This window comes from Acipenser ruthenus, chromosome 3 (genome assembly GCF_902713425.1).
Source record: "Acipenser ruthenus chromosome 3, fAciRut3.2 maternal haplotype, whole genome shotgun sequence".
NCBI classification, from domain to species: domain Eukaryota; kingdom Metazoa; phylum Chordata; class Actinopteri; order Acipenseriformes; family Acipenseridae; genus Acipenser; species Acipenser ruthenus.
In genome coordinates, this window is record NC_081191.1 from 63,121,387 (window position 1) to 63,148,592 (window position 27,206).

Consider the following 27,206-nt stretch of genomic DNA (forward strand, 5'->3'; position numbering starts at 1 on the left):
AGGTGTTAAAACCAATCCTCGCCCAGGACAACTGGAAGCTGCTAGAGACTGGAATATGCTGGCAGATGTTGGTCAACGGCTTATTTTTGCACCTGAGATTGCCACCACTAACCTTCGACCAGATATTGTCTTGTGGTCTGGATCAGCACGCCTTGTTCACCTGGTAGAGTTAACAGTGCCATGGGAGGATGCTGTAGATGAGGCGTATGAGAGGAAGAAACTGCGGTATGCTCAACTAGCCACTGAAGCGGAACAGCGAGGATGGAGAGTTCGGGTTTACCCAGTGGAAGTGGGTTGTCGAGGATTTGTGGCACACTCTACAACCCGGTTTCTCAGAGACGTCGGATTCAGTTGCCAAGAGTTGCGTCGCACAGTGAAGAACTTATCTGAAGCAGCAGAGAGGAGCAGCAACTGGCTGTGGTTGAGACGGAAAGATTCTGGCTGGGGACAGGTAAGTAAGCTGGGCTGAGTTGAGTGGGGGACGGAGGGGGGTGATGCTGGGACGCCAGAATCACCGTCGAGCCCTCTTGAGGTGTCGTGGGCTAGTCGACGAAACACTGAGGATGGAAGGTGCCCACTTGAAAACCCCAGAGATGTACCCTACTTAGCTCAATCCAGACGGTTGTCATGCTGATGCGCTGGGGAGGCCGCACTTTGGTTGATCCCCGGAGCTAGCATCGCAGCCGTTGTGTGTGCTGATGCGCCAGGGAGGCAAAATAAGCTGATCCCTGGAGCCAGCATTACACTTCAGCCATTAACACCAGACAGAAGGATACCTACATCATCATATGGAAGGAAACGTAAATGGAGGGAGACACATATGGATCACATTAGTTTACTGTAAAGCTACGTCTTAGTTGGTGCTTATCTTGGCGAGAGCCGAGTTCAAATCAGCATGAAGTTTTAACATCTACTCTCGTGTAATGGAAATCATTATGTAAACCAATGACCTATTATTCCATTTACTAGGCTGATATCAATTAGATCTGACTGACCTTATTTCTCAAACACAAACACACGTCGAAAACGACCAGTTTTCCACCTGTTGTTTTATGAATCAGTATCAACTGTATTAAATGAAGAGATTTGTTTAATATACTGAATTCATGCTTTCATGAATAGAGTTCATTTAGGTGAAACCAAAATATACATAACAGAAAGGTTAGTAGGGTTAGACATATGTTAATACTTTAAGCTAGGTAGATGCTTTACAATTCTTGCACTGAGTGATCAAGCAAGAATGACTTTACCCAGTGTCTAAACTCAATTTTTAAGAGTCCCCTTTGTTTTGATAACCCATGTTCATACACAGGAATCGAGTTAGGTACATAAATGAATCCTGCAGTATATTGGTTTGAGGATGGTCAATTTAAATACCTGTACACTATGAGCTCTGAATAAAATGTGTCCATGCGTTCATTTTTCTGGAAGTAGCATCATCCTTATATGGCTTGCAATGTTTGAGCTTATTTCAGTGGCTTGCAAATTAAAGCACTATAAAAAGCTTTGCTTTTACCTAAATCAGCAAATATAAATGAGAAAACTAACTGCCTTTTAGAACATACTGGCTGGCAGGAAATGTAAATGGTTACAAATACTGTTTGTCATTTGGAAGCAAATATTTGAAACCTGAAACTGTAAACTTGAATTTGAAACTTGAAACTTCTTGTAAAGTTAAAAATGCGGCCACTAGCAGTTCTTTGGTTAGCTAGAAAAATTTGTCGGCACAAATATTGCATAGTATATGTCAATATTGATACCCAGTGCTGTTAAATAAACTAGTTACAGAAAGCATTATGTTTTTTGAATAACTTATTACAGTAGACTATTAATTCTTAAAATGTAATACTGAAAGGTAATCACATTTAGGTTTCACATACCCTGATTAGCACTCATCTTTGACTACCTATTGTTAGCTGAGATAAGGTAGTCCAAGATTAGTGTTAATCTGGGTCTGAAACCACTGCTAAATGATTAAGAATTCTGTGTAAATTTAAAGCTCAATTTAAAAAGTATGCTATTTTGAATCAACAGTAAAAAGTCCATATATCATTACATGTTGTTTGTTTAGATTATAATTTTGTTATTATTAATAGTATTGTGGTGACACTGGGTCTCCTTCGCTTTTCTTTTCTTTATTTTAAAAAAAGCAGGTGCAAACGGATTGTCCGCTTTTTATTTTCTCTGCACATTCAGTCTCTATGGGCTGAGACCACACCAAAAACAACAAAGCCCTCTTTTCTCTGGTTACTATTGCTTCGGTCTCTCCTATCTCGGCCCTCTCACTCACTGATTCTCACTGGATTCTACGCAGCTTCTTTTTGGTTCACTCTCACTCTCGTTCTCTCTCAGTACTACTCGCTCACAGCTCTCTCTCCTCCTCTAATCTTGCTCCCGTTCTTATACCGCCCAGCGGCACTTCACCCTCCCCCCAACCTGCTCTCCTCCAATCACTGCAGCACATCACCCTCACTGACTTCCACTCCTCCACACACACCCACACACACCTTGCTTACCTAACTTAACGCTGGCATGGTCCCGTCCCAAACAATACATGCACCTGCTTCAGACAAACGCTAACAACAGAAAGTGTCCTTTCAGGGCGCAGCACCCTCAGCAGTTCCACAGGTCGCTACAGTATTATCATTATTATTGTTGTCAAAACTAATATAACATATATACACGTATTAAACATATTATACCTATACCTTATTAAATGGGAATAAGCAGTATATTACTTTTTTAGAGTAATATTAACATTGCTGGGCCTCTATTTATCATTTGTGGTTGTGCATGTATTCCCTTCTGAACCATGCGTACGCACATTCAAACAGAAACTATGTGATTTATCAACACAGAAGTTTGCATTAGAATGTTCAAAGACTAACGCATACTTTGGACCATATGTATGACCGTTTCTTTATGTTAGAGCGATGGTACTTCAAGATAAGATCAAACTACTAAATCAGCTAAAGATCCCCACTCAGTGCAATATATAAAATAATAGAGTTCTCATTAGGTTTAAGTTATTGATGCAATTATTGCTGAAACTGTGATGTTTTCACATATCATTTTTTCATTAATTATTGCCGTTATATGCCAAATATGTTATTATTACTATTGTTATTAATATGTAGGCAGTAGTATGATATAAATGTTGGTTACCACCACCATGATTATTACAGCAGAAGGTAATGTTTTTGTGACTCCCCTTCATTTCAGTTGTGCACTGGTAATTACAGGAGGACATTAATATGATAAGTTGTAGCAGGTGTGTAGGCTGTTATTTTTATTTTTTATAAATTCACATACGGTAGGTAGTATGTCAAAATATCATTTGAAAATGGCTGATCTCGCACTTCCGGAAGACCTTGCTAATGCTGTTTTTCATTGTATGCAGTAATGAGTTTGGTGGATTCTGAATTTGGTTACACAACATAACTAGAAAACAGCTCATTAATAGATAACAAATGTACTTTATTTAAAAATCTAGAATCTCCAAATATGAGGCACTGTTGGAATAATCTATAGTATTACTAAGTGGGTCAAAAAATCACACCGGGGGAAAACTCCAGTAGGATTAATACAGGTTAATAAAGGGTGGCAGAACTTATATCATTAAGATGGTATTGCCTGCCTAGAGCGTCAACCTACACATCCAAGCAGAAAACAAAACCACAACTGTAAATGAGACCATACAAGGATGTAAAAGCAATAATAATGCTTCTGTTAAAAACTTTGAAATGATTCAAACTCACCAACAGCATCAGAAACGTCCTGAAATATGTGAAACATAGTGGATCAGTGGTTTCAAATACAACTAGTTGTAAATGTAATCGAATACGTTGAATATTCCCTGGAACTTGTTATACACTGAAAGGGAAATTTTAAAACTGAAAGCATAGGATAATAAGCATGATACTTGGAAATCCCAAAGGGTTCCTACTAAAGAAGTTTGGTGGTAATTGAACATCAATAAAATGAAGCATCCTCAATGAAAATGACATGGAATTAAGCTACAGTATGAGTTTAATATGATAGGCAATCTATAAAACCTTTACAACCTAGTTCTATTTGCACAGATTACATCCCCAATGCTTAGTGTCGTAGACACATGTTAATAAGCTCACAACCTTTAATTAAGCAATATGTATAAGTAGATTCCCATTAAGCTGTGATTTGTAGGCTAGTTCATTATAGCTAGCTCCAGCCACCAGACACATATTCAATACAAATCAAGCAGCCTGAATATTACCCAGCTTAATGTGAGCCCAATATTGATATTTTATCACTGCTTCTGATTAGTGACTTTTAGAATCTTCATTTTTCATCTCGTTGGGGCAGCAAGGAAGACCTAATGACCCTAGTTAATTTCCAAATTGAATAATTAATTTACATTGTTTATTGGGTAATTAATTGCTGTAATATAAAACATATTTAATGTTCCCCACCATTCAGTATTTTCTATAACAGCTTTCTCAACAATCTTGTAAAAAAATAAAATTGTTAACCTGTACTAAATGTAAACGGCCTCAAACTCATAATTGCATTATGCTCTTTTGACACAGATAGGTGATACCGACGTGTTAAATGCTTGCTTTGAACATGTACTGTTAAACACAACACAAAGAACTAGTTTGTGGCTGTTTAGAATTTCCTGGATATGATAGTTAGATAGGAAAGCATTAGCACATGACAGTTTGTGGAGACGTTGTGTAATATACCATGTCTATACCGTATTACTTCAATTTGGCGCTGCGGCGTTTATTTTAAATTGATCAAAATGACTGCGGCCCTTAAATGCCGATTATACGAGGACGGCCTTTATTAAAAATAATATGCTTTACAAATGCTGCAATATTTTATTAAATGATCTAAGGCATTTTAGAAATGGCGCCATGAGAGGCTCCGATCTGCAGCACTATACTCTTGTGTGTTTTTGGGGCTTGAATACAGTACATTTACTGACAGTTAACAACAGCCTATTAGGTGGGAGTTGGGAGGTCAGGGGAGTACTATACCAGTGAATCAGGAGTGTGTATTGGTTGCTATGGGGCAGGACAAGAAGAGGAGAGATAACGGTAGTTGAGTGTGATGCAGTTGTTTTTCTTAATGAAAAATATTACCTCTGAATATCAGTTTGATTTCTGTTAAAACTAAAATATAAGAAGATATCTTCAGCCAGCTTTCAGATAGCGCTTAGAGTGACCGGCAAAGCTCTAAGTTCCTCTGAGTTTAAGTTTTCACCATCCAAGCTGACGACGAGGTGAACAGACAGCCCTTGTTTTATCCCCTGCTGTGTTGGCACTGAACTCTGCTGGAAAAAAAGGGACGTGAAGGACTGCTGTGCTGATCATCTTGGGTTGTCTGTCAGGACTGTACTATAAAATAACATTTGCTTTTCTTTTTTATGTATTTGTATATACTTTAGAATTATATTAACTGTATCCATCTACTAAAAAACTAGACAATACCTATTGGAAAGGTAAGTCTTATACTAAAAGAAAAAAAAACTGCTATTTGAATATTTTACACACGCTGGTATTAAAAGCTGGTGTCCCCATGTGAGCGACTGGTGCACAAGATGTTGCAGTGCAGGGAGGAAGCGATGACGCAAGAGAATTTTTCAAAACGAAAGTGACTGTTTATTAGCAAGCACACAGGAACAGGCGGGATCAGTTCACAAACTATAGGTATGTACAGGGAAATAAAACAAAACAACAAATAATAGTAATAAAAGAATAATTAAAATAACAGGCGACTGCTATAAGTACTTTTTCCAAACGTGTCTCTGTCTCTCTCTCTCATGTATATACATATATATATATATATATATATATATATATATATATATATATATATATATATACCAAAATCTACTAGCCCCACCCCCAGAATATACCATTACATATGAACTAAAACTATTACAAAACAGATTTAAAACCATGTAATACAAAAAATACTGTTTACGCATATACAGTACATTCTTATTTTGTTGTCCCGGATAGGTACAATTTTTTTTAGGCAATCACAGTATCAGTATTACCATTTCTCCAGACTAACATTAGGTGCACCCCCACTACTCCGTGCGCACCCACGCCCTAACAGCGCACCACCAACACACAGAGCACACAGCAAGTAAGTAAAAACATAAACTCTGTTTCAAGTTTCTTAGCTGTACTTTCCTGCCATATTTTCTTCCCCAGGGCTTTTAAATAACATTTTTCATTTAATCACTTTGTTATTTACTTTTTGGTTCTTTATTTATATTTATAGAGACTCTGAGAGTTCATAGAGCGTGTGCACCCGCCCAGTGGATCCCCGCTACCAGACACATATTCAATACAAACACCCGTTACCCCCGCACAACTCTGGACCCAGACCTCAAACAACAATGCCCCACACAGGGATGTTTCATTGATTAATGGGTTTGGCTTAAAACATATTCTATCAAAGATCTGTTAGTCACACAATAACAAAGTCTGTATTTTAAATGTAGGTTGGTAATGTCAGTATCAGAGGAGATTTCACTCAGTTACACCCCTAAACATTAATTGTACACTGTAACGACACTGACTCAGTGTAATAAACACCGAGTGCGGTTGGGGGTGTTCGGCACTATAGTCCGAAGCTTACAGATGTCCTTACAGATCTTTTGAAACTAATGTTACAATAAACTGTATGGTATATTCATTCCATAATTCACTTTAAAATATTTTGTGTGGCTTATTAAATACCAATTAGATTCTGAAAATAAAAGAAATATAATTAACATTTATTTGACAGGGATAAAGTACAATTTCTAATCTTTGACATGTTATAAGATGTATTGCACCCAGATTTAGCTATGAGCGAATTTTCATTGGCAGTCCCTGGGCAAACACAAAAACAGAAAAAGAAAATAATACAAATAAAGTAACATTTACAGAAGGGAATATGATCGAGCATCAGGTAAATGGCACATGAAAAGACACAACAGACATATAAAAGCAAATGAAGAATTATACACATTTAAAATACACAACTAACTAAGTAATAAAATAACACAACACACAACACATTAACACCCTAGCAGGGAAGATGAATCCGTAGCAATCCTTAATCGGAGGCAGTAGAAACAGGTGTGTGACGGACACAGGTGAAAACAACAAAGACCGGTCGTGTGCTATGACTCGCAGAGAACACTTGCAAAGACGTTGTTATTGTCTGAATGAGAATTGAAACAAAACAAAAACAAACAAAACAAAACAATAAACAAAAAAACACCCCTTTTGCCACCTGTGACTGCAGGCCCAAAACAGCCAGTGTCCTTTCCCGATGTCCTTACACGAGTGGTGCTCAGTTATGAAAAGTTAAAAGCCATCTTTTAAAATGAACATTCTTCACAACATGTACATAAGGCAGCATCATAAAGTAGGCTTGTTATGTGTTAACAAGCAGCTTGCCAGTAATGTTGTGTAACCAAATTCAGAATCCACCAAACTCAGACACAGTACTGTCAGGACTAGAATGTTATTTATAGTCAATTAAGTATGTTTTGAATAGTACAGTCACTCATAATAGATGTCCAAGCACAGAATGAAATGTATTTATTTTTTCTGCCCAGGATGTCAGAACCTTCTCTGTAGATGTCAGCGTTTGGAAACTGCTGGAACTGCCATGGAATCCAAACAACTTCTTCCTGCTGGCTCAACTCTAGTAGAGCCTAAAAAAGGAGTCCAAGCAAACAAGTTAAATTTGCTTTTAATATCTGCATTGCAAAACTTGGGGTGTGCACAAAACCAAAGCCTGGACCCAGAATCACATTGATCTTGGATGTATTATACAAATCAAGCAGCCTGAATATTATCAAGCGTAACGTGAGCCCAATATTACTCTTTATCGTAATACTGGGTCCCCCAAGTGAGGTGTACTAACCAATACAGATAAAAAGGTCACAAGCAGGGCAAGACCAATTTTAGTGAAAGGTCAATTCATTTGTAGTGTAAAGGGGGTGGATAAAACTTCCTTGGGGTCAGATTGTGCATCTAGATATTTTACATCTTTTATATTTTAGACAAAAAAAAGTGTCTAAACTATCTTTAAAAGTATGATTTCAATAAAGGGGACATAAATCTCAACCAAACCTTTGTATTACCCTTTATTAATGTCATCTTTGATTTTCTTGAAAATGTCTAAAATATATATATATATATATATATATATATATATATATATATAGAGAGAGAGAGAGAGAGAGAGAGAGAGACCACCACATAAAATGAAACTAGCCACAGAAACTGCTTATTTTGAATCCCTATACTGGTACAGTTTTTAGGACTACATACCGTAGACCACAGTCGTAGATGATGTGGAACTGAGCATCAACATTGTGTGATTGATTGATGGCTTAAGTCTGTATTGCTATTAATACCTCACTATTTATTGCGATTAATATGTACATGAAATGAAGGCCTTAATGCAAATCAGACAGAACGGCTCTGCGGTGCAGTCTCGGCACCATACTTACGCCATACTGCTTTCTTTTTCCTTTCCCTTAGTTCACATGCAGAGGATGGTCCTGGCTCACTGTCTGCTTCATTGATGTTTTCATGCAGAACTGCATTGACTTCCCTCTGTAAAACATTTATTCCACTGATGTCTCCAGTTACCTGTAATGGAAACACAACATTAAACAATAATATTGTCTTATGGTAAATATATGTAATTTAATTATCTAACCCACATAGCCACCAACCATTAAATGTACCAGGAAATCAAGTTATTTACTAGATATATTATATGTTAAGAAGGAAGGTCAAAAACAGGATAATTATGCAAGAAAAAAAAGAAAAAAACTTTGGTTTTTCAAGAATGTCTTCTGATTTCTTCTGAGGGCTGCAGCGACCTCAATACTAATGAACCATGCACTCAAATTCCAATCAAGTGTATCATGCACTGAGTAATTATAAAATGCACACAATAGCAGAACTGATGCATTTTGTCAATTACTGTTGCTGTAAGGTATTTTTAAAGGTTAATTTTTATTTAAAATATAAATTAGGTCAATATCCAGCAAGCATGGTTTACTTTGGATACAGTATTTAGACAACTCTAATATAAACATTAAGAGAATAACTATGACATAGAAAAAAATACACTGCTAGTGTACAGTATGTTAATAATCTTCATTATTTTACACCCTGGGCCCTATTTAGCAAATATGTGCGCAGCCGCTATCGCTGGGCAAAAATGACTGCGTTTGCGAAGCACTGCGATAGCGCACGAAAATGTGATTTAGAAGTCGGGTCTCATGCGTGGGCTAACGCACATCAAATAGCAAATCATGCGCCCAGCCAATCAAAGCATAGTGGAGGGAGTAAGGTTACAACCAGGATTCAACATTCCCTTTAAGAGGACCTGTGTGTTGTAGCAATAATTCAATAACTGATCATTTAATGTTTATCTGGGTTGATTAGTTCTCTTACTAACAATATTTAATTGACGTGTTACAAAGATCAAGGATTTACTATGAACACACATTCACGCGCAGACACAAGGAATGTTTAATCAATAGTAGTATTTTATGTACACAAATAATAGACAGAAATCAGAAAAGTTAGAAAGTAATTCTCTAATTCTCTAAGAACAAAACACAATTCAAAACTCTCACTGCCTTAACTTGACTAGCAGGCAGTTGAAATATGACACCGCCTGTCTCCTCACACACCAGCAGCACTCAAGCAAGCTGTGACATAGGAGCTTGCTCACACACACACGCCCACATACAATCACAGCCTCAGACAGAAACGTGCAGACAATCTTAGAACATATCACATTCCGCTTATTAATGGTATCTAGATTAAGCATATGGCAAGTTTATTTTTAAAGACAACAATATGAGGTAGATTACTTATAGTTACTTCATCAAGTTTCACTAAAAGTTATTTCACACACAAAGCGTGCAAACTAAATAATTAATAGTTTGATTCTATGTGAATGTGTTACAATTAGTTAATTTGGTCCCATGAAAGGAAAATGCAACTGGAATTATATTCAACAGTTCCTTGAAGCTTAGACTTTTGGTCCGCTGTTGAAGTGTCCTCTCACAACTAAGTCTTCAATCTCACGTTGGATCAAACTTGGCAACAATGCTTTCAATTCTCGATAGAATCAACAAACAGCTGCAACAAAGTCCTAGACTGGTTTGTCTGATAAGTCTCTGTACGTTTTACGGCAGTCCTCCCGCCAGGCCTCAGTCTCGTTGCTTGTGGTCATTCACTCACTTGCAGCTTGCTTCCTTGTCTTGGGTCTATTTTCAGGCAGAGTCCTGTCTTGATTCTGTTTTTAGGCAGAGTCCCGGAGTTGCAGCTTTGCTTAGCAGAGTGACAGCACCTTGTTTAGCATTCGATGTGGAGCGCACAATGTTTAGTTTTGTTTGGATATTTATAGTCTTTTCGCTCTGCTGAGTAGCCACTTTCATGAGATCATTTGTGTATCTTGCCTTTTTAAACTCCCAGTCCTTTGATGTTTTAATGTCCTTTTCCACTGGGACATCGCTAGTTTATGTCTTCCTTGCGTCAAAATGATTGTTGTTGCACGTGTGAATTATCTGTATATAATTCAACTGTCTGCTCAGCCTAATCCAGTTTAAGCACCAGTCCTCTAATCAGTAGGTCACATAGTTCAGTATGTTTTGCAAGCCAGAGGCCCCCTTCTTAAGACACAGCAGTTTGCCCTGTTTCTCGAGACACACAGTTTCATTAATAAATCCAGTTATATAGTTAAGACACGTTCATGTATTATCATATTTAGGGAATATATCCCACAGCGCCTGCGATAACGAATGGAGGGTATTTTGAAAGCAAAACAAAAAAGAAGGAAGAAGTGAATACTTACGTGAATACTTACGAAATAAAAAAAGTAATCTATAAGCAAAATTAAGTTATTATGTAATCAGGAGCTTTCCTTGTTAGGCAAGTATAGCTCACCTTTGAACCGTAAGCACCGTCGCTGCCTTTATTAGGCTTCCAAGCCGTAGGCTGGGGAAGCCTATTGTTTTTGTTAGGATTATTATTATTATTATTATTATTATTATTATTATTATTATTATTTATTTAATTTTTTTTCTGCCAAAACATGCTCAAAAACTCACGAAATTCGGTGCACCAGTAGATACCTATGGGGGATAGTCGGTGATATTCAATAAATATAAAATCATCAAAATTCAAACATCTTCTTCTCTGAAACCGCTTATCCGATTGAAACAAAAATTGGAATAAAACATCTCAGTATGGTCATCTGTTACGCTTGTTCAAGGGAAGTTGCTACTTTGAAAATCATCAACATACGCAACTGGCTATAAAACTGCGTATAACTTCTTATCGGCTGCACCAAAATGCACAAAATTTGACACAGATGTAGAGGACTATGTGATGTTGTGTCGTGGTCAATATGGCGGCCTTTGGTCACATGGTGTGGCAGCCATCTTGGATTTACTGAAAAGTTTGGACAATATGTCAGTTACGTTCTACCGTTTATTTTAATTATATTAAGTTGTATTTATTGGGCTGTGTTTAGAGCTAAATCAGGTCCGATTCAGTTGCAATTCAATAGTACCCACTTGAAGAGAGAAAAAAAAACTGCGTAATGTTATTTGCTTACTTGGAAATATCCTCGTGGATATGCTGGCTTCACACAACTGCACACATGCTCACACACAATAGTATTCGCTTGCTCTATCAAATAGAATTGTATAGAAGATTGCACGGCTATTCACATTGAATCCTCCCAAAAAACATTCAGACATTTTACTATAAATATTCTCTAAAACACTGTGTATAATTATTTAATCGCTGTTTAGCAGCTCAACGTAAACCACAGATGAAAACATACTCATTTCACGTCCACATTTTCCACCTGTATGCTTGAGCGATTTCGATTGACTGACTTTTATAATTAATAATATAGGTCATTTTAGGTAACAAAAAGTATCCACAAAACTCTTCACAATCGCTTGCTCTATGAAATACAATTGTAACGGTAATATATAAAGTGTTTATGTTTTATTATTTAATATAGGATGTGTGTTGATATAAATTGGTTTTGATTTGTTGTGGCTTGAACAGAATTGCAAAGTTTGTAATTTATTAGAAGTGACTTTTGTTGTTTTACAAAACTGGTGTGTTTATATGAGCACTATAGGTAATGCAAGTAGTGTAATGTGTAATACATAAATAGGTTTATATAGTATGGTTAAGTTCTGCTAAAGGTCAAATTTAAAGCTGGCTGTAAAACTTCTCATAATTTCTTATTGACTGCAGATAGTTGTTATATAACATGCAGAGTACTGATTGAAGCCAAAATGAGCATAAATGATCTAAGTATGATTATCTTTTACGGTTGTTCAAGGGAAGTTGCTAAAGTACAAAACATGGCTGCTGTGGGCCAATGAGATTTCAGCATTGCTCATCTAACCAGTGATTCCCATATTTTTGCCAAAATTGACAGTCAGCTGTGTCCAAAATGATTTGTGATGATAACGTTTCATCTATAACAACCAATGCGCTTAAATTTCACGATAACTGCTTGGAAGCCGTAAAGTTGCTTGCAACTCTAGTTATAAATGCTTTCCTGTTTAAAAAAATATACTGACAGTACACATTTGCGCCTTATACAACAATAACTAATTCTGCATTTTTTTACTGGTCCGCATGCGTACCTGTGAACCCCTGTCTAAAAGGCTTTGTCTGACCTGCCTGGCACTTGCAGCATCTGCAAACTCCAACACTGGTGCTTCAAGTTCAGCATCTGCTTCCTTCAAACCCCTGTAATCTTTCCTCTGTAAGTTCAACATCCATTATGGAGAGCTATGTTGTGTAAAACACAGCAAGTCAGGATGACATTGCTAACCTTCTCAGGATTGTACTGTAGGGGTCCCCCAGAGACATCCAAATATCGGAATCACATTTTGAGGATTCCAAATGTTCGCTCAATTACAGTACGAGCACATTTAAAGGTATGGTTATACCTTCAGCAGGGGTCGTGGAGTTGAGCAGCAACATTGGGTTATGTTGCTAAATCACATAGGTGGGCAAAGTCTGTTTGCCCACACGTGCGCCTGATTCTGGTGTGCTAACTGTCCGCAAAAGTGTTTTGCGATTGCCTTAGGGGTTGGCGAATGTTGCTAAAAGGGCCCCTAATCAATAACTGAGTAATATGAATATGCTATTCTTATATTTCAGCACAATAAGTAGTTTGGAAAGTTAAGGCAGGTTAAAAACCAATTTATCAGTTTGTTAGTTTGGATGATGATGGACACAAAAATGAAGTATTAAACAAAATCTAGCTGGCCACCATAAAAAGGATATTGGTTCGTTGATAAGGCACTGACTTGGTAGATGGGGCTTAAAGATGCCTAGCATCTTTCATAGCAGGGCTGTTCAAAGTTAACACATCCACTCCTGGTCCTTGTTCCAACCCTGTTCTAAATTGTTTAATTGGACCAATTATTATTATTTGTTTATTTAGCAGACGCCTTTATCCAAGGCGACTTACAGAGACTAGGGTGTATGAACTATGCATCAGCTGTAGTTGTAAGTGCAGAGTCACTTACAACTACGTCTCACCTGAAAGACAGAGCACAAGAAGGTTAAGTGACTTGCTCAGGGTCACACAATGAGTCAGTGGCTGAGGAGGGATATGGACCGGGGACCTTGTGGTTATAAGCCCATTTCTTTAACCACTTGACCACACAGCCAGACCATGAAGTAGTTAATTATATCTCCAGGACCATGATTGGACACCCCTGGATTATAGTGTGGTGGTATATTGTACTGCTTATGAAATAAGATTTGAAAGGAAGCTATAAATGTGTAGAAAGCTAATATTCAGGCTGTTTTTATTTTTACACTTTTTCGCAAAGCTTCCTATTTGCTGCATAACCCTCATATGTGACATAGGTTATGCAGTACAGTATGCATGTATGCAGTTTAGAGGTGTGCATATACTTGGAAAATCTAAGTAATTCCCTTTAATATGTTTTAAGTTGTTTGGTATTAATTAAAATGTTATAAACATCTTAAAAATGTTTAGATTAGACAACACAAAATAAAGCTTCCATCGTTTGTCCTTGTCTGCACAATTATTGAGTACCAATCAATCAATAACAATTGGGTACCAGTAAACTCATTCCAAAACCAGGCTGGCCCAAGCACAATATATAAATATACTTGCAAATATTACCCAAGCATATGGAAAGCCAGTTATGTTCTTTTTTTTAGACTCAGACGCAATTTACAATATTTTGACATTCAAAAGCCTTAAGCTTTATTTTATACAAAACACAACATTTATTATTATTATTACTGTCATTGTTATTATCAGCAGTCGTAGTAGTATGCAGTAGCCTTTCCAAGCATAACAAAAACAATGTCTTTAAAAAAAAACTCAGATAGAGGATGTGTGATTATTATTATTATTATTATTATTATTATTATTATTATTATTATTATTATTATTATTATTATTATTAATTATCAGCAGCAGCTTTGAATTAAGCAGTCCAACTCAACACAATATGCAGCTGATTAAGTGTGAATGTTTTTATTGTGTTGTTTGTACTTTGGTATTGTCCTTTTTTAGTGTTTTCAAGGATACCCTTATAAATGAGGCCTTGGTCTCAGTCATGGGGTTTCCATGCAATTGAATTAACAATTTGCTTAATTAGACCTTTTAAAATGTTTTCAGCTCTTAAACAGTTCCAGAGTTCAGGTTGCTTATAAAATGTTATAGCTAACTTGAAATCTGCAACTGTCTAAGAGCTGAAAACAAGTAAAAAAAAGGTCTAATTAAGCAAATGATCAGCTCAATTAAGGGTCTAGTTAAGTAATTGAGAGCTCAGTTGGAATGAAAACCAGCAGACACAGGGGGTCCCCAGGACCGAGTTTGAGAAGCCCTGATTTAGAACCTGTCATGATCAAACCCACTATAACCACATTTATTTTATTTGAGATTATTTGTCTTGTCTTTCTTTTTATCCATTTGATATAAAATCATCATGATTTCACTTTGCGTGTTTCCATAGAAACACCTCAATCTTCTAATGTGGGCAGCACCTCTGCAGTGAATTTGTAGGATTGCAGTCCTGGACAAGATTTAACAACTGACTAAACTTGACGAGCAAATACATCTCCCAGTATACACAGCTGTAGATAATTCAGACAGAGCGATTAGTTCATAAGGTAGGACTAAAGACAGGTGACATATATTTGACACAAACAAGGTAAAGGCATCTTTTCATGTTGTGAAATTAAAACATTTTTAACATCCTGTGAAAAAAAACAAACAAAAAAAACATGCTAAAGGGATTTTACTATATGTTCTTTGACTAAAGCCTTTCAATTCCTAACCAAGCCAATGTAATTTTTAAAGAGAGGCTAACCTATGAAAGATGAATTCAATGCAAGGAGCACAGACAGAGACCATAAACTCACTTCAGACATTATAAATTGAGCTACACAGAGAGCTCAGGTAGTATTTGAGATTTCGGTCATACCTGAGGTTAAAAAGTGATGCTGCTTGATCATTTTATTCAGTGCTACACATGGGATATTACAGTTCCTTCCCAGCCCAGTACCAGAGGTGGTATGGAACTTTAGTAACAAAACCGATATGTGCTGTGTTTCATCTGAGCCATGGTACAACAATTGTATCTAATTAAATTGTGAGTTTCATACTGGCCTGGAGTATAAATGCTTGGCTATTGTTACACAACTGTCTGAAGCAACCTTGAGCAATGTATAAATAAGGTATACAGTACCAGTGGCATTTATAGTACTGTATATTTGTATACATTTATGTATGAATATATTAAAATGCTGCATTAATGCAGCTTTGAGACCCCCTTTTTTAAGAGCCCAATTTAATGATCTAAATCGTGTTGGTCTATATCCACCGCTGTTTATTAATTGAATAGATGACAGAGTTGTTTTAAAAAGAAAAACAACAGCACTGCATAGCATTCATTGTTCAAAACAAGAAACACTTCAATGTTATTTCTCAAGGAACAGCTGTCAACTTCAATCTCAAAATCAGTTTGTTTACAGGTTCTATTTTATATTCTTTGGTAAATGACATAAAACAGTAATAAAATCACCTCAAGTGTTCTTCAGAGTGTTGTAAATGCCCTTTGGTCTTACTGTACATATCTATATACATAAAACCACTATATATTTTCTGGAGAATGATGTTAAATATGTAAAGAGCCTTCTGTTATAAAGGTAAAAATGCAAGATGTTCCTCAGCTGTAATGCAATACTGCTGTCAATATTGTTTCAGAAAAGCTGCTGCTTCATCCTTTTAAGTGTCACTCAAGCTAGCAGGTCTTGTCCTTAACATTCAACATCAAGAATGCAAACACACTTTTTTTTTTTTTTTTACACGATAACTTACCTGGTTTGAAGAATATAGCTTTGCTTTGTTTTTAATCATTTAGTTCCCAATTCTCTTCAAAGAAATATGGTACGAAATCAAAATGATTCAATTCCAAAGTTACTGTGACAATTGCCCTTTTAATGATTGAATGACATTGACCTTTTAGGTACCTGAAGGTCATATAGATAAATTATCAGCACTGAAATTGTAAACTTGATTTTGTTTTCTAATACATCCATCCATCCATTATCAATAACCGCTTACTCCTTTACAGGGTCGTGGTGAGCCAGAGCCTAACCCGGCATACACAGGGCACAAGGCGAGACTACACCCTGGATGGGACGCCAGTCCATCGCAGGGCACCACACACACAGGGCAATTTAGAGTGACCAATCAACCTTGACAGCATGTCTTTGGACTGTGGGAGGAAACCGGAGTACCCAGAGAAAACCCACGCGAACACGGGGAGAACATGCAAACTCCACACAGACAGTACCCTAGGCCGGATTCGAACCTAGGACCCTGGCGCTGTGAGGCAGCAGCGCGAACCACTATGCCACCGTGCCGCTACTACACCACCGTGCCACCGTTTTCTAATACAGTTCTCTTAAATTGTCAATATTTAACACACACTAAACTCATCTTAAAATATTAGTATACAATAATTGTGCAAAGAATAATATTCCTTACTAAAATAACATTTAATTGTTACACATCCAGGCAAAACTCTATCCTATATACAAAGGGGTGTATTTAACTTCATCAACAGGATCACACAATTCAACTTTTACAAAATAAACAGGTGGTCTGTTTAATTGCTACAGCCAGAAATTGAGGCAGCAAACTGTTTATTTTTTACCGGAAAGCACCTATAATGGAACCTAAATAACAGAATCATTGACAGTGGGTACCAACTATTTCAAAACTCATTATCTCTATCCAGAAGAAACCTAAAGTCACATGATTAGGTCAATAATCAATTTCAAGGTCACCAACACATCAACGAGGCACACATGAGATACAAGACATAGGGCTGTATTTTCCACACCCCTTATTATGTTTTGCTTTAATTGCCCCTTCATTCAAGTTAAATGTCCCAGATTATGGGTATTTAAGAGTAAAAGTGTAATGAATCTCCTTGTGGCTGATGAGTTAAATAGTACTGATATCAGCATAACTAGTATGCTTTTTTAAAGCTGGGGATGTCAACCATACCGATATGGAGAAAAAAAGCTTGGTAAAAACTTGGATTGGTACAACTAATGTCATCAATTGGATTTCTCTGTGATGTGTTGTGGAATACAGCAGGTGAAACATGCACTCTGATTGGCTGAAAGACCCTTTACGTCTGTAATAAAGTATAGAAGTAAACAACAGTACAGTTATTGCAGTGAGCTGTTTTGTTTGTGTTGAGTGTGAGTGACACCTGACCAAGCAAGCCTGCCTGCCAGCCTGCAGTTGAGCTGATGCGCTGAGCTTAAGTCTGGAGGACTACTTGTGACAATCGGCTAGTTTCACAGAGCCTGATTAGCACTAATCTTGGACAACTCAATGTTAATTTATGAATATTGTACTACGGAAACATACCAATGTGTAAGCATGCAAGTAAGAAGTCTTTCTGCATTCAAGTCATGCTTCTCTCTCTTTCTCTCTATCTCTCTCTCTCCCTCTCTCTCCACTTGTTTCATTTAAACTGTTCACTAAAACATAATAGCTATTTAAATTAAAATACTTAATGGTTGCTATAAACTTGCTTCTTTTCCTTAAACATTGTAGAGGCACTACTTATGGGGATCTTATACATATAATTCCCAAATAACAGTATGCAGATTAGCTGCTCAAAGTGGTCTCCACCAGCTATGTACATTAATCACCACCCCACCCCATCCCATATAATTTGTTTACACAAGAGGAATTAAAATGACACATTAGGACTTATACAAAGCATTGTTAATCAAACAATTTCCTATGCTGGTTAGAATTTGATTGATTTTTGCGGATTGTACATTCGGTATTTAAGAGAATATAAAGCCAATCACATGGAAGAACACCAGTGTTATTTTGTTCTGATAGGTTGTTTTGGAAAGAGGCTATTCAGAATGCTAGGCTTAATTTCTCTGAACACTGAACACAGGGGATATCAGCTCTCTGCGGCCCATTGGCCCATTTTGGTCCATGGGCATCCTGGCATGGAACTCTGTCCCCATGGACCTCTGTGCTGCAATCATTTTTAAAATATATTTGAGGTTAAAAAACCATGTATCATACAGGCAACACGGGGTGAAGTTCGCTCCGCCCACCTTAAACCACCGTTGTAAAATGACATCCTTGCAAATTTTCCAAGGACGGATCATTTTTCTGCCCACATATCTAAAATTCCATCCACGATAGGCTCTTGGTTTATACGATCATGGTCCTTAAAGGGTTAAATAAAATAAACATAAATCCATGTTTTATAAGCTCAATGACACACTCCAGGATGTGAATTAAGCTAAATCAGGGCATTTCTCGGCTTTGCCTTATGCTTTAGAACACACCTGTTGCATGTATTAATGAAGAGATAATAACATCGCTGTGGCATGTTACATGGTAATAATGAAACTTGTACTCATTTATTTATCTCTGTTTGTCTGAAATACCAATTGTAGTCCACTGAAGCGTTTTATCAGTAAGCAGTGGTTTTATAACAGATGTCATTAATAAGTTTCATCATTTCCATTAATGAGTAATTACAAAACGACAGACCTCCATAGAAAACAATTGGAGAGTAGTGGCCAGTTGTTGTATAATTAAGCTTAACGTTTAAAATCTTTTTTTTTTTTCTTTTAATAAAAATTAACATAAAGTCATTTTATAAGCGCAGTAAAATTACTACACTTCCTGGGTGGCTGAAGACACTTGGCTTTGCCTCGTGGCTCACAACACACCCAGGGTGTGCTGTAACTTTATAAGTACTGCACACCCTGTTGTGTGGTATTGCTTACCCAGCTTTGTGTTTATATATATATATATATATATATATATATATATATATATATATATATATACACATTTGGGGTGGGCAACAATATGAAAATTGTAAATCGGTATCGTGCACATATTTCAAAACACAGAAATATAATAACACAATTGCAATATCAAACATATATAGACGTTAACTGATATTTACATATGAAAAGCAGTAACTTACTTTAACTTAGTGGTGCTTTGCTTCACAATATCCACAGGGAAAAACACGGTCTTGTAATATTGTTTAACTATTCCATCAAGTACTGGTACATCTCATTTATAATACTGAAAGTTCACATTTTAAAAATGCATTAATAATAGTGGAAGTAATGAACCGCTGATGCATGCGCATATCTCAAAGTAATGCAAAATGGATGGCCAGTGGTGCTTAGGCAACATGCAGCATGCAAATAACAGAGCAACCTCTGTGAATATATAGGGGAGTTATTACATTTAAGTCAATGTACTTATTTAAATGTTACCTATCTTTTTTAAAAACTTGTAATTAGTTTCAGCATGGCTCTATTAAACTGTTTGAGTTAGCATATACTGTTCATGTGTCATTATAATTGCATTACTGCACAGTCAGTGTATAAAAGTACTCTCCAAACTAATCCAATTATTTTTTCTGCTATGTGTTTAAAATGATTTAAAATAATAAAAAATAATATAAAATACGAAATAATAAACCATTTTGTTTCATAATAAATCATGGGCATAATTGTCTGAAATTGTGTGTGTATATTATATACACAGTGCCTTGCAAAAGTATTCAGACCCCTGACCAATTCTCTCATATTACTGAATTACAAATGGTACATTGAAATTTCGTTCTGTTTGATATTTTATTTTAAAACACTGAAATTCAAAATCAATTATTGTAAGGTGACATTGGTCTTATGTTATGTTTATGGTGGGCTTTGCACACAGTGTCGGAGTGATTTTGGCCCATTCTTCTTGCTGAAATGTGAATTTCCTCCCAAGCTTCAGACTGAAGCAGGTTCTCTTGCAGTATTGCCCTGTATTTTGCTCCATCCATTCTTCCTTCAATTTTAACAAGATGCCCAGTCCCTGCTGATGAGAAGCATCCCCACAGCATGATGCTGCCACCACCATACTTCACTGTAGGGATGGTGTGTCTTGAGGCATGAGCACACATAGCGCTTTGAGTTTTGGCCTAAAAGCTTTATCTTGGTCTCATCTGACCACAAAACCTTTTCCCACATTGCAGCTGGGTCACTCTCATGCTTTCTGGCAAACTCCAGACGTGCTTTCAGATGGTACTTTTTGAGTAACGGCTTCTTTCCTGCCACTCTCCCATACAGGGCAGGGCAGCAGTGTGGAGTAGTGGTTAGGGCTCTGGACTCTTGACCGGAGGGTTGTGGGTTCAATTCCCAGTGGGGGACACTGCTGTTGTACCCTTGAGCAAGGTACTTTACCTAGATTGCTCCAGTAAAAACCCAACTGTATAAATGGGGAATTGTATGTAAAAATAATGTGATATCTTGTAACGATTGTAAGTCGCCCTGGATAAGGGCGTCTGCTAAGAAATAAATAATAATAATAATAATAATACAGGCCAGTGTTATGCAAAGCTCTTGATATGGTTGACTGGTGCGCCATTACTCCACTCCCAGCCACTGTAGCTCCTTCAAAGTGATTGTTGGTCTCTCTGTGGCTTCTCTCACAAGTCTCCTTCTTGTTTGAGCTTTGAGGGACGGTCTTTTCTTGGCAGTGCCTGGGTGGTGTGATGCAGCTTCCACTACCTGATTATTGGTCCAACTGTGCTCAATGGGATATCAAAACACTTGGATATTATTTTGTACCCTTTCCCTAATCTATGCATTTGTATTACTTTATCTCTAACTTCTGTAGAATGCTCTTTGGTCTTCATTTTCCTTCAGATTCACAGCCTGACCAATGATCCTTCAACAGTGGGGTTTCTATCCAGAAAATGTGACAGCAGCTTTAATGGTTCACAGGTGGAGGCCAATGGTAAGGTGATTGTGTCCTCGTTAGGGCAATTTCTTTCATCGTTGTAAACTGGGAGCTTCCACAGCACAGGGATTGAATACTTATGCAAGCAAGATATTTCAGTTTTTTATTTTTCTTAAAAATATTTCCCAACATAAAACCAATGTCACCTTACAGTAATTGATTTTGAGTTTCAGTGTTTTAAAATAAAATATCAAACAGAGCGAAATTTCAATGTACCATTTGTAATTCAGTAATATGAGAGAATTGGTCAGGGGTCTGAATACTTTTGCAAGGCACTGTATATACATATATATATATATATTGTAGCGATCTCGGTAACGCAGGCAGGCGCATCACACAGGGCGAGGCAATCCACAAACAGGCTGACGGCGGGCGCGAACCTGGGACCTCTCGCACTAAAGTGCCGATACCGCTGTACAAAAGGGCCGGCTCTCTTGCAAGGAGCGTATATCGGGCTTATGTCTTTGTGTGCGATTACGTCACCTACCAGCCCTACTGCTGCCTTCCCCCGTGCACGCTACAATATATACAGGCTAACTTCACTATAACAAACCCTTCTTTTAACGAACACCCGTTTTTAACGATCCTAACAGCAAGAACCGATTTTTTTCAATGCAAATTAGCCCTATTAGAATGATCACCTAGAGGATCGACCTGGATACAACGATCTCAGTACTGACTGACACTGAACTTTCTCCAGTGTCAAGTGTGTTATTCTCTCAGTGAAAACTGAGAGAATGGTGGACTAATTCAAAGATAACGCTATTTCAAAGATGACCTATTGTAGTACGAATCATGCATGATGAATGCAATCGATGCCTGTCCGTCATCTTCACACAAACTGCAACCAGGCAACGGGGGTGAGGAGCAATCTACGCTGGATAGTTTTTTCAAGAGAAAGGACATGTAATTACTGTATTTAGCATGTAAGTGTACATTCTTTCCTTTTTCATTTCTTTACTGTTTTCTTTTAAACATGCCACAGGGGGAATTAGCGTTGGTGTAATTTATAAGTGGAACCGGGTTTGTTTTATGTGCTTTTTGGAGTTATTATGTTTGATCAAATGATTGTTTACAGACGGGCGCTCGATTGAGACTTGCTGCCTGCCTGTCTTGTATGTCTCCTCTGTGCATTACCGTCGTTGGTAGCGTCACTATATCCATTTGTTTACTTTCTGTTTTATCTTTAATAAATCCTGCGCACCTGTGCTGGCGTTTCAACTCCAAACTCCCATGTCTCTCCATCTTGCAATGTGGTTACCCACACATGAGTACCTTGTCACAATACCGTTTAAATGTTGATCAATGTGAATGAATCTTCATAAAAGTACCATATATTGATGTTCAATTTCAATTTGCCGTTTTGTCATTATTCTGATACAGAAAAATGCCAAACCCTATTATAGTGAACACCCTGATATAATGAACCTTTCTCCAGGTCCCAGGGAGGTTCGTTATAGTGAAGTTAGCCTGTATATACTTTAGTGCAGTGGTTCCCAACCTGTGGTCTGCGAGTAAACTCCAGGTGGTCCGCAAACAACAAGCATCGCCTTCAAAGCCGCCATTAACTGAAACAGCTTTTTAATGTGAAACAAATACTAACTAAATAACTTACACATTATGAAGGCACATCTGTCTTGTCAAAATTACAGACTCTTTTTCTTTTTTTAGACAGGATTTTTTTTTTTTTTTAAATCTACATCTAGAATTCACATAAATGCACATCTTTCTAATCTGTGCTCATTCGTCACTGTTCAGGAGATATAACGTAATCTTGCTGTCCCAGCCTTTTCACTCTGCATAAAAGTAGTGCACTGCATTGAATACTCCTAACTCGGTTGGAATGACTAAATTAAAGCAAACAAACAACAAACAAAAAAACATTAAAACCACAGTTTTAGTATTTTCAATTTTCAACAATATAAAATATGTGCTACAGTGTTGCCAGGGATATAGGAACAGACCTGTTATTTCCATATGTTTTTGGAGAGGTTAGCTGGAAATAGTAATAGAAGGTAATGTAAAAGAAACAGAGGCTATATTTGTAGCTTGACTTGTGAACTGTACCCTAGTGTTAATGACCGATTTCAGCTTCATGTTATTATATGGGTTGAATCAGCCAGGTTTAATATCTCACAAGACTACATGCCAAAATGAAATTCTATTAACACTACTGGAAATAATGTGTAAAAGTCTGTTCTTGACGCTGTCATATTTAACCAAAATGCTATAAATCATCACAACCCACCAGAAGCGGTAAGTAACATCCTGTACACTCTCCAATAATTTTTACATTTTTCAAATTGCTTCCCACCCACCTCGTCTTCGTATTCTGGTGTCTTTTTCATATGTACATCGAGCGAAGTTGGCAACTCAGTGAGTGCAATGAGTTGCGATAGTTAATTTGCTACACGTAATGGTTGTGGGGACCAGCACATATTTATATTTACTGGATCCGAGGACAACCCAATCCCCAATTTGTTAGGCGGTTTTGTCAAACAAAACCTGCAAAATTGAGACACCATTTATCTACAAAGCATCCACAATTTGAAAAAAATAAAAACATTTAACAAAAGAAACAGGAACTTTGCCATCAGCAACTTTCAATGCGCAAAATGACAACATTCCTTACTGACCCCGTATAGAAGATTCAAGCCCAGGAATCTCATTAAGTTAGATACGTTATATAAATACTTTACTTTCTACATGTACTTATACATATACACTTAAAAAATACTTTAAAAATGCCGTTGTGAAAAGGTGGTCCCTGCATTGAAAAAGGTTGAGAACCACTGCTTTAGTGTGTTTCGTGACTGTGAATTTATCTCTGAATATTTTTCAGCCACGTTTTTCTCGTCTCTTCATGCACAGAAAATGAATGAAAACTTACAGTTGAATTGTACCGTGCTGAAGCTGAGGGTAACGGGACACAGCAGTGATCACTGCAGTTTCCTTCTCATCATCGATATTTAAATGCTTTTGTAGTTGTGCCTGAACTCATCCTTTTTCTCTCAGAAATTAAACAAACAAACAAACAAAAACTATTTTAAAACTGTTCAATACAGTATAGGAAAAGATGTATATAACAGGATTTCAAATAAACCTCTCATTCGCAGGAAACTGAGATACCGGTATCCTGAAATGTGACGTCACTTGGTACAAGTAGTGTATGCAATGGTTAAATAATACTTTAGTGTGTGGTTTTTGCCTACGAGACTGACCATGATTGGTATGCATAGGGCTTGTTGTATATTAATAGAAAATATACTTGATTATACTGTGTTTGTATTTTTAGCAGTATGAGCAATAAAAAGTATGACTGCGAGCGTGCATGAATTATTTTTTTTAAATCCAACAATATCAGGATATGGAAATTATTATCAATATCGAAAACATTATCGATATCGAACAATATCAATATCATATCAAAATATCGATATTGGTGCCCTTCCCTTATATATAGTGGGCCATAGTGGAAAATTATTACCCTGAGGAAAGACTATTGTTACCGACAGGGGGGCTATAATGAATCATTAAGTGAAGCAAGGTTGCTCCTATTTTTTGCTCCTATGATGAGGTTTTAACCAATCACAGGTCAGAATTTCCATATATATATATATATATATATATATATATATATATATATATATATATATATATATATAAGCCAATCACAATACGTATGTACATTTTTTCTGGTTTTTGCTTTGTAGCTTTTAAAACAATAACTAATCTTCAGACCAGTAAGCAGTGTACATGAACAACATGATTTTTAACTGTAAGCAGTATACAAATTTAAAACATTTTTTTTTTCATTTGTTTCACAATGTTTCCACTTGAAAAGTTGTTTGTAGCAAAACACAACATTTCTCAGTTACTTCTTAATGATACAGACGATGGATTATAAACACCTACCATTACACCTCAACAGGGTGTAAGGCCATTATTGGCAGGCAGAACACACTGATTTAAAGTCTGAAGGGTTTGGGTGTGGGTCATCCCTTTTGTGACTGTTCCTTGTGAATCATTAGTCATTTGTGCAGTCTTGGACAGAGAAACACCTGACAGCAGAGAGCTGAATATACGCTTCTCCTTAGTCTGTCTGATCTGCTGCTGGGAGATGTTTTTATGTTAAAAAATGCATGTCATGGGGTTAATTTACATAACAAATTATTTTACGAATTTAAGTGTCAGCCCATTTACCCAAAAGAGGTGTGCTGCAAATCCCAGGTGTTTCTGATTTTGCCAACCTATGTAGAAGATGTTGACAAGTTCAGACACCTACTGGAATACAATGTGACTGAATGTTCAAACCTTTCATTTTATTCACACTACATTACATTCGGCACATGCTGTCATACTAAATATGTCACATGTGCAGGTTTTACATATTTATCACCTGGATTTCTAATAATGTTTTGTTTAGAGGCCCCTGCGTAAACTACAGAAAATTGAAGTGCACAAGAGAAATGAGTGCATGCTACATGCATTACACATGAATACCAAAGCTTTTTGCTTGCTTTTTGCTTTTTGGCTGATGCATTAATGCCATGCAATAAGTACACTGAGAACACTTCTTAACCCTACAAAGCACATTTCAGGGAAATACCTCAACAATGGCCCCATCAGGCAGACGGAGGAAGTGGCGGTAGAGATTTCTGAGCCCAGAGAGATGGATAGTGTAGATAGACACATGAGTTGTGATTTCTTTATGATCATCTGCAAATCCTGAGGTTTCACAGCGATGCTGGGGGTCACAGCTGGGATCTCCAACACTGGGATCTTGTGTCCAGATGTAATCGTACACTGCCACCTAGTGAGACAAGCCAAACAGCCCACACCCACACCCACACCCCAGTTTAATTATGAATTGTCAAGGGTTTGACATACCAATCATGGCTTTCAGTAAACCTGCAGAGAGACAAAGAAAGAGACAGGGCTGTGCCACATACCTGCCTGCACTCACTTATACAAATCCTCAGTACACATTCCAAACAATTAATTCCACATAAATGAAAATATAATTGCCTCTTTTTAAAACAGAAAACAAAGAATGATGCTCAAGAACTTGTTAACCCTTTCTCAAGCACAAACTCACTGCAAAGCCATTTGCAGTAACTCTAATGTTTGTCACAGGATTTAAAGACTGGAAACATTTCATGAGAGAACGCAGGGCATTCTAATGTGTGTGGCTTTGCAGACAAACAATTCATATCGTACACAAACAAACTGTTGCAAAATGAAGACTTCAATTTTAGCAGTACCCTATTATTTTAGAATGTTTTGAAGTTTTTTTTTAAATGGATTTATTGAGGAGAAACTATTAACTCTATTTTAAAGTAATGATGTGTTAACAATACCTGAAATTCCTTTTTATACAATCAAAATATCAACACAAGAACATGTAAAATGGAAGTAGTTTCATGCAATGTATGCTATTTGGGATGGATTTAGTGGTATACTGTAAACTTACATATAGTATATAAAAAATAGAATAATATTAATTGTTTTACCAAGATATATATTCTTGGGGATGATTTGAGCCTCACCTCCGGGTGATCAAGTGTTAATTTAAACTTTCCTATGAATGTGAATTTAACGTTATGAATGAACTTCCTAATGTGTCCTAAATATAAATTACATATCTATCCATTTTTATGTGTATAGTTTAAGAAATGTTAAAGAGTTCAAGTAACCTTTTTTTTATCCTGTTATATGTTTGTTTGTGTTGCAGACTTAACATTTCATTTCATTAGCACAAACACTGTTAATATGCTCCCTGAAGT

At 36.9% G+C, this 27,206-nt stretch overlaps 1 protein-coding gene across 1 annotated transcript in view; it reads right to left on the bottom strand.

Moving 5' to 3' along the window:
- Positions 1-1,098: 1,098 nt before the first annotated feature.
- LOC117394325 (uncharacterized) overlaps positions 1,099-27,206 on the bottom strand; it is a 178,398-nt gene continuing 152,290 nt past the window's right edge. The window contains exons 18-20 of the mRNA XM_059014740.1: positions 26,030-26,233; positions 8,510-8,651; positions 1,099-7,705 (exon numbers count right to left, since the gene is read on the bottom strand). Of these exons, the coding sequence (XP_058870723.1) occupies positions 7,632-7,705; positions 8,510-8,651; positions 26,030-26,233 (420 nt within the window). The 3' untranslated portion in view covers positions 1,099-7,631. The remainder of the gene's footprint in view (positions 7,706-8,509; positions 8,652-26,029; positions 26,234-27,206) is intronic.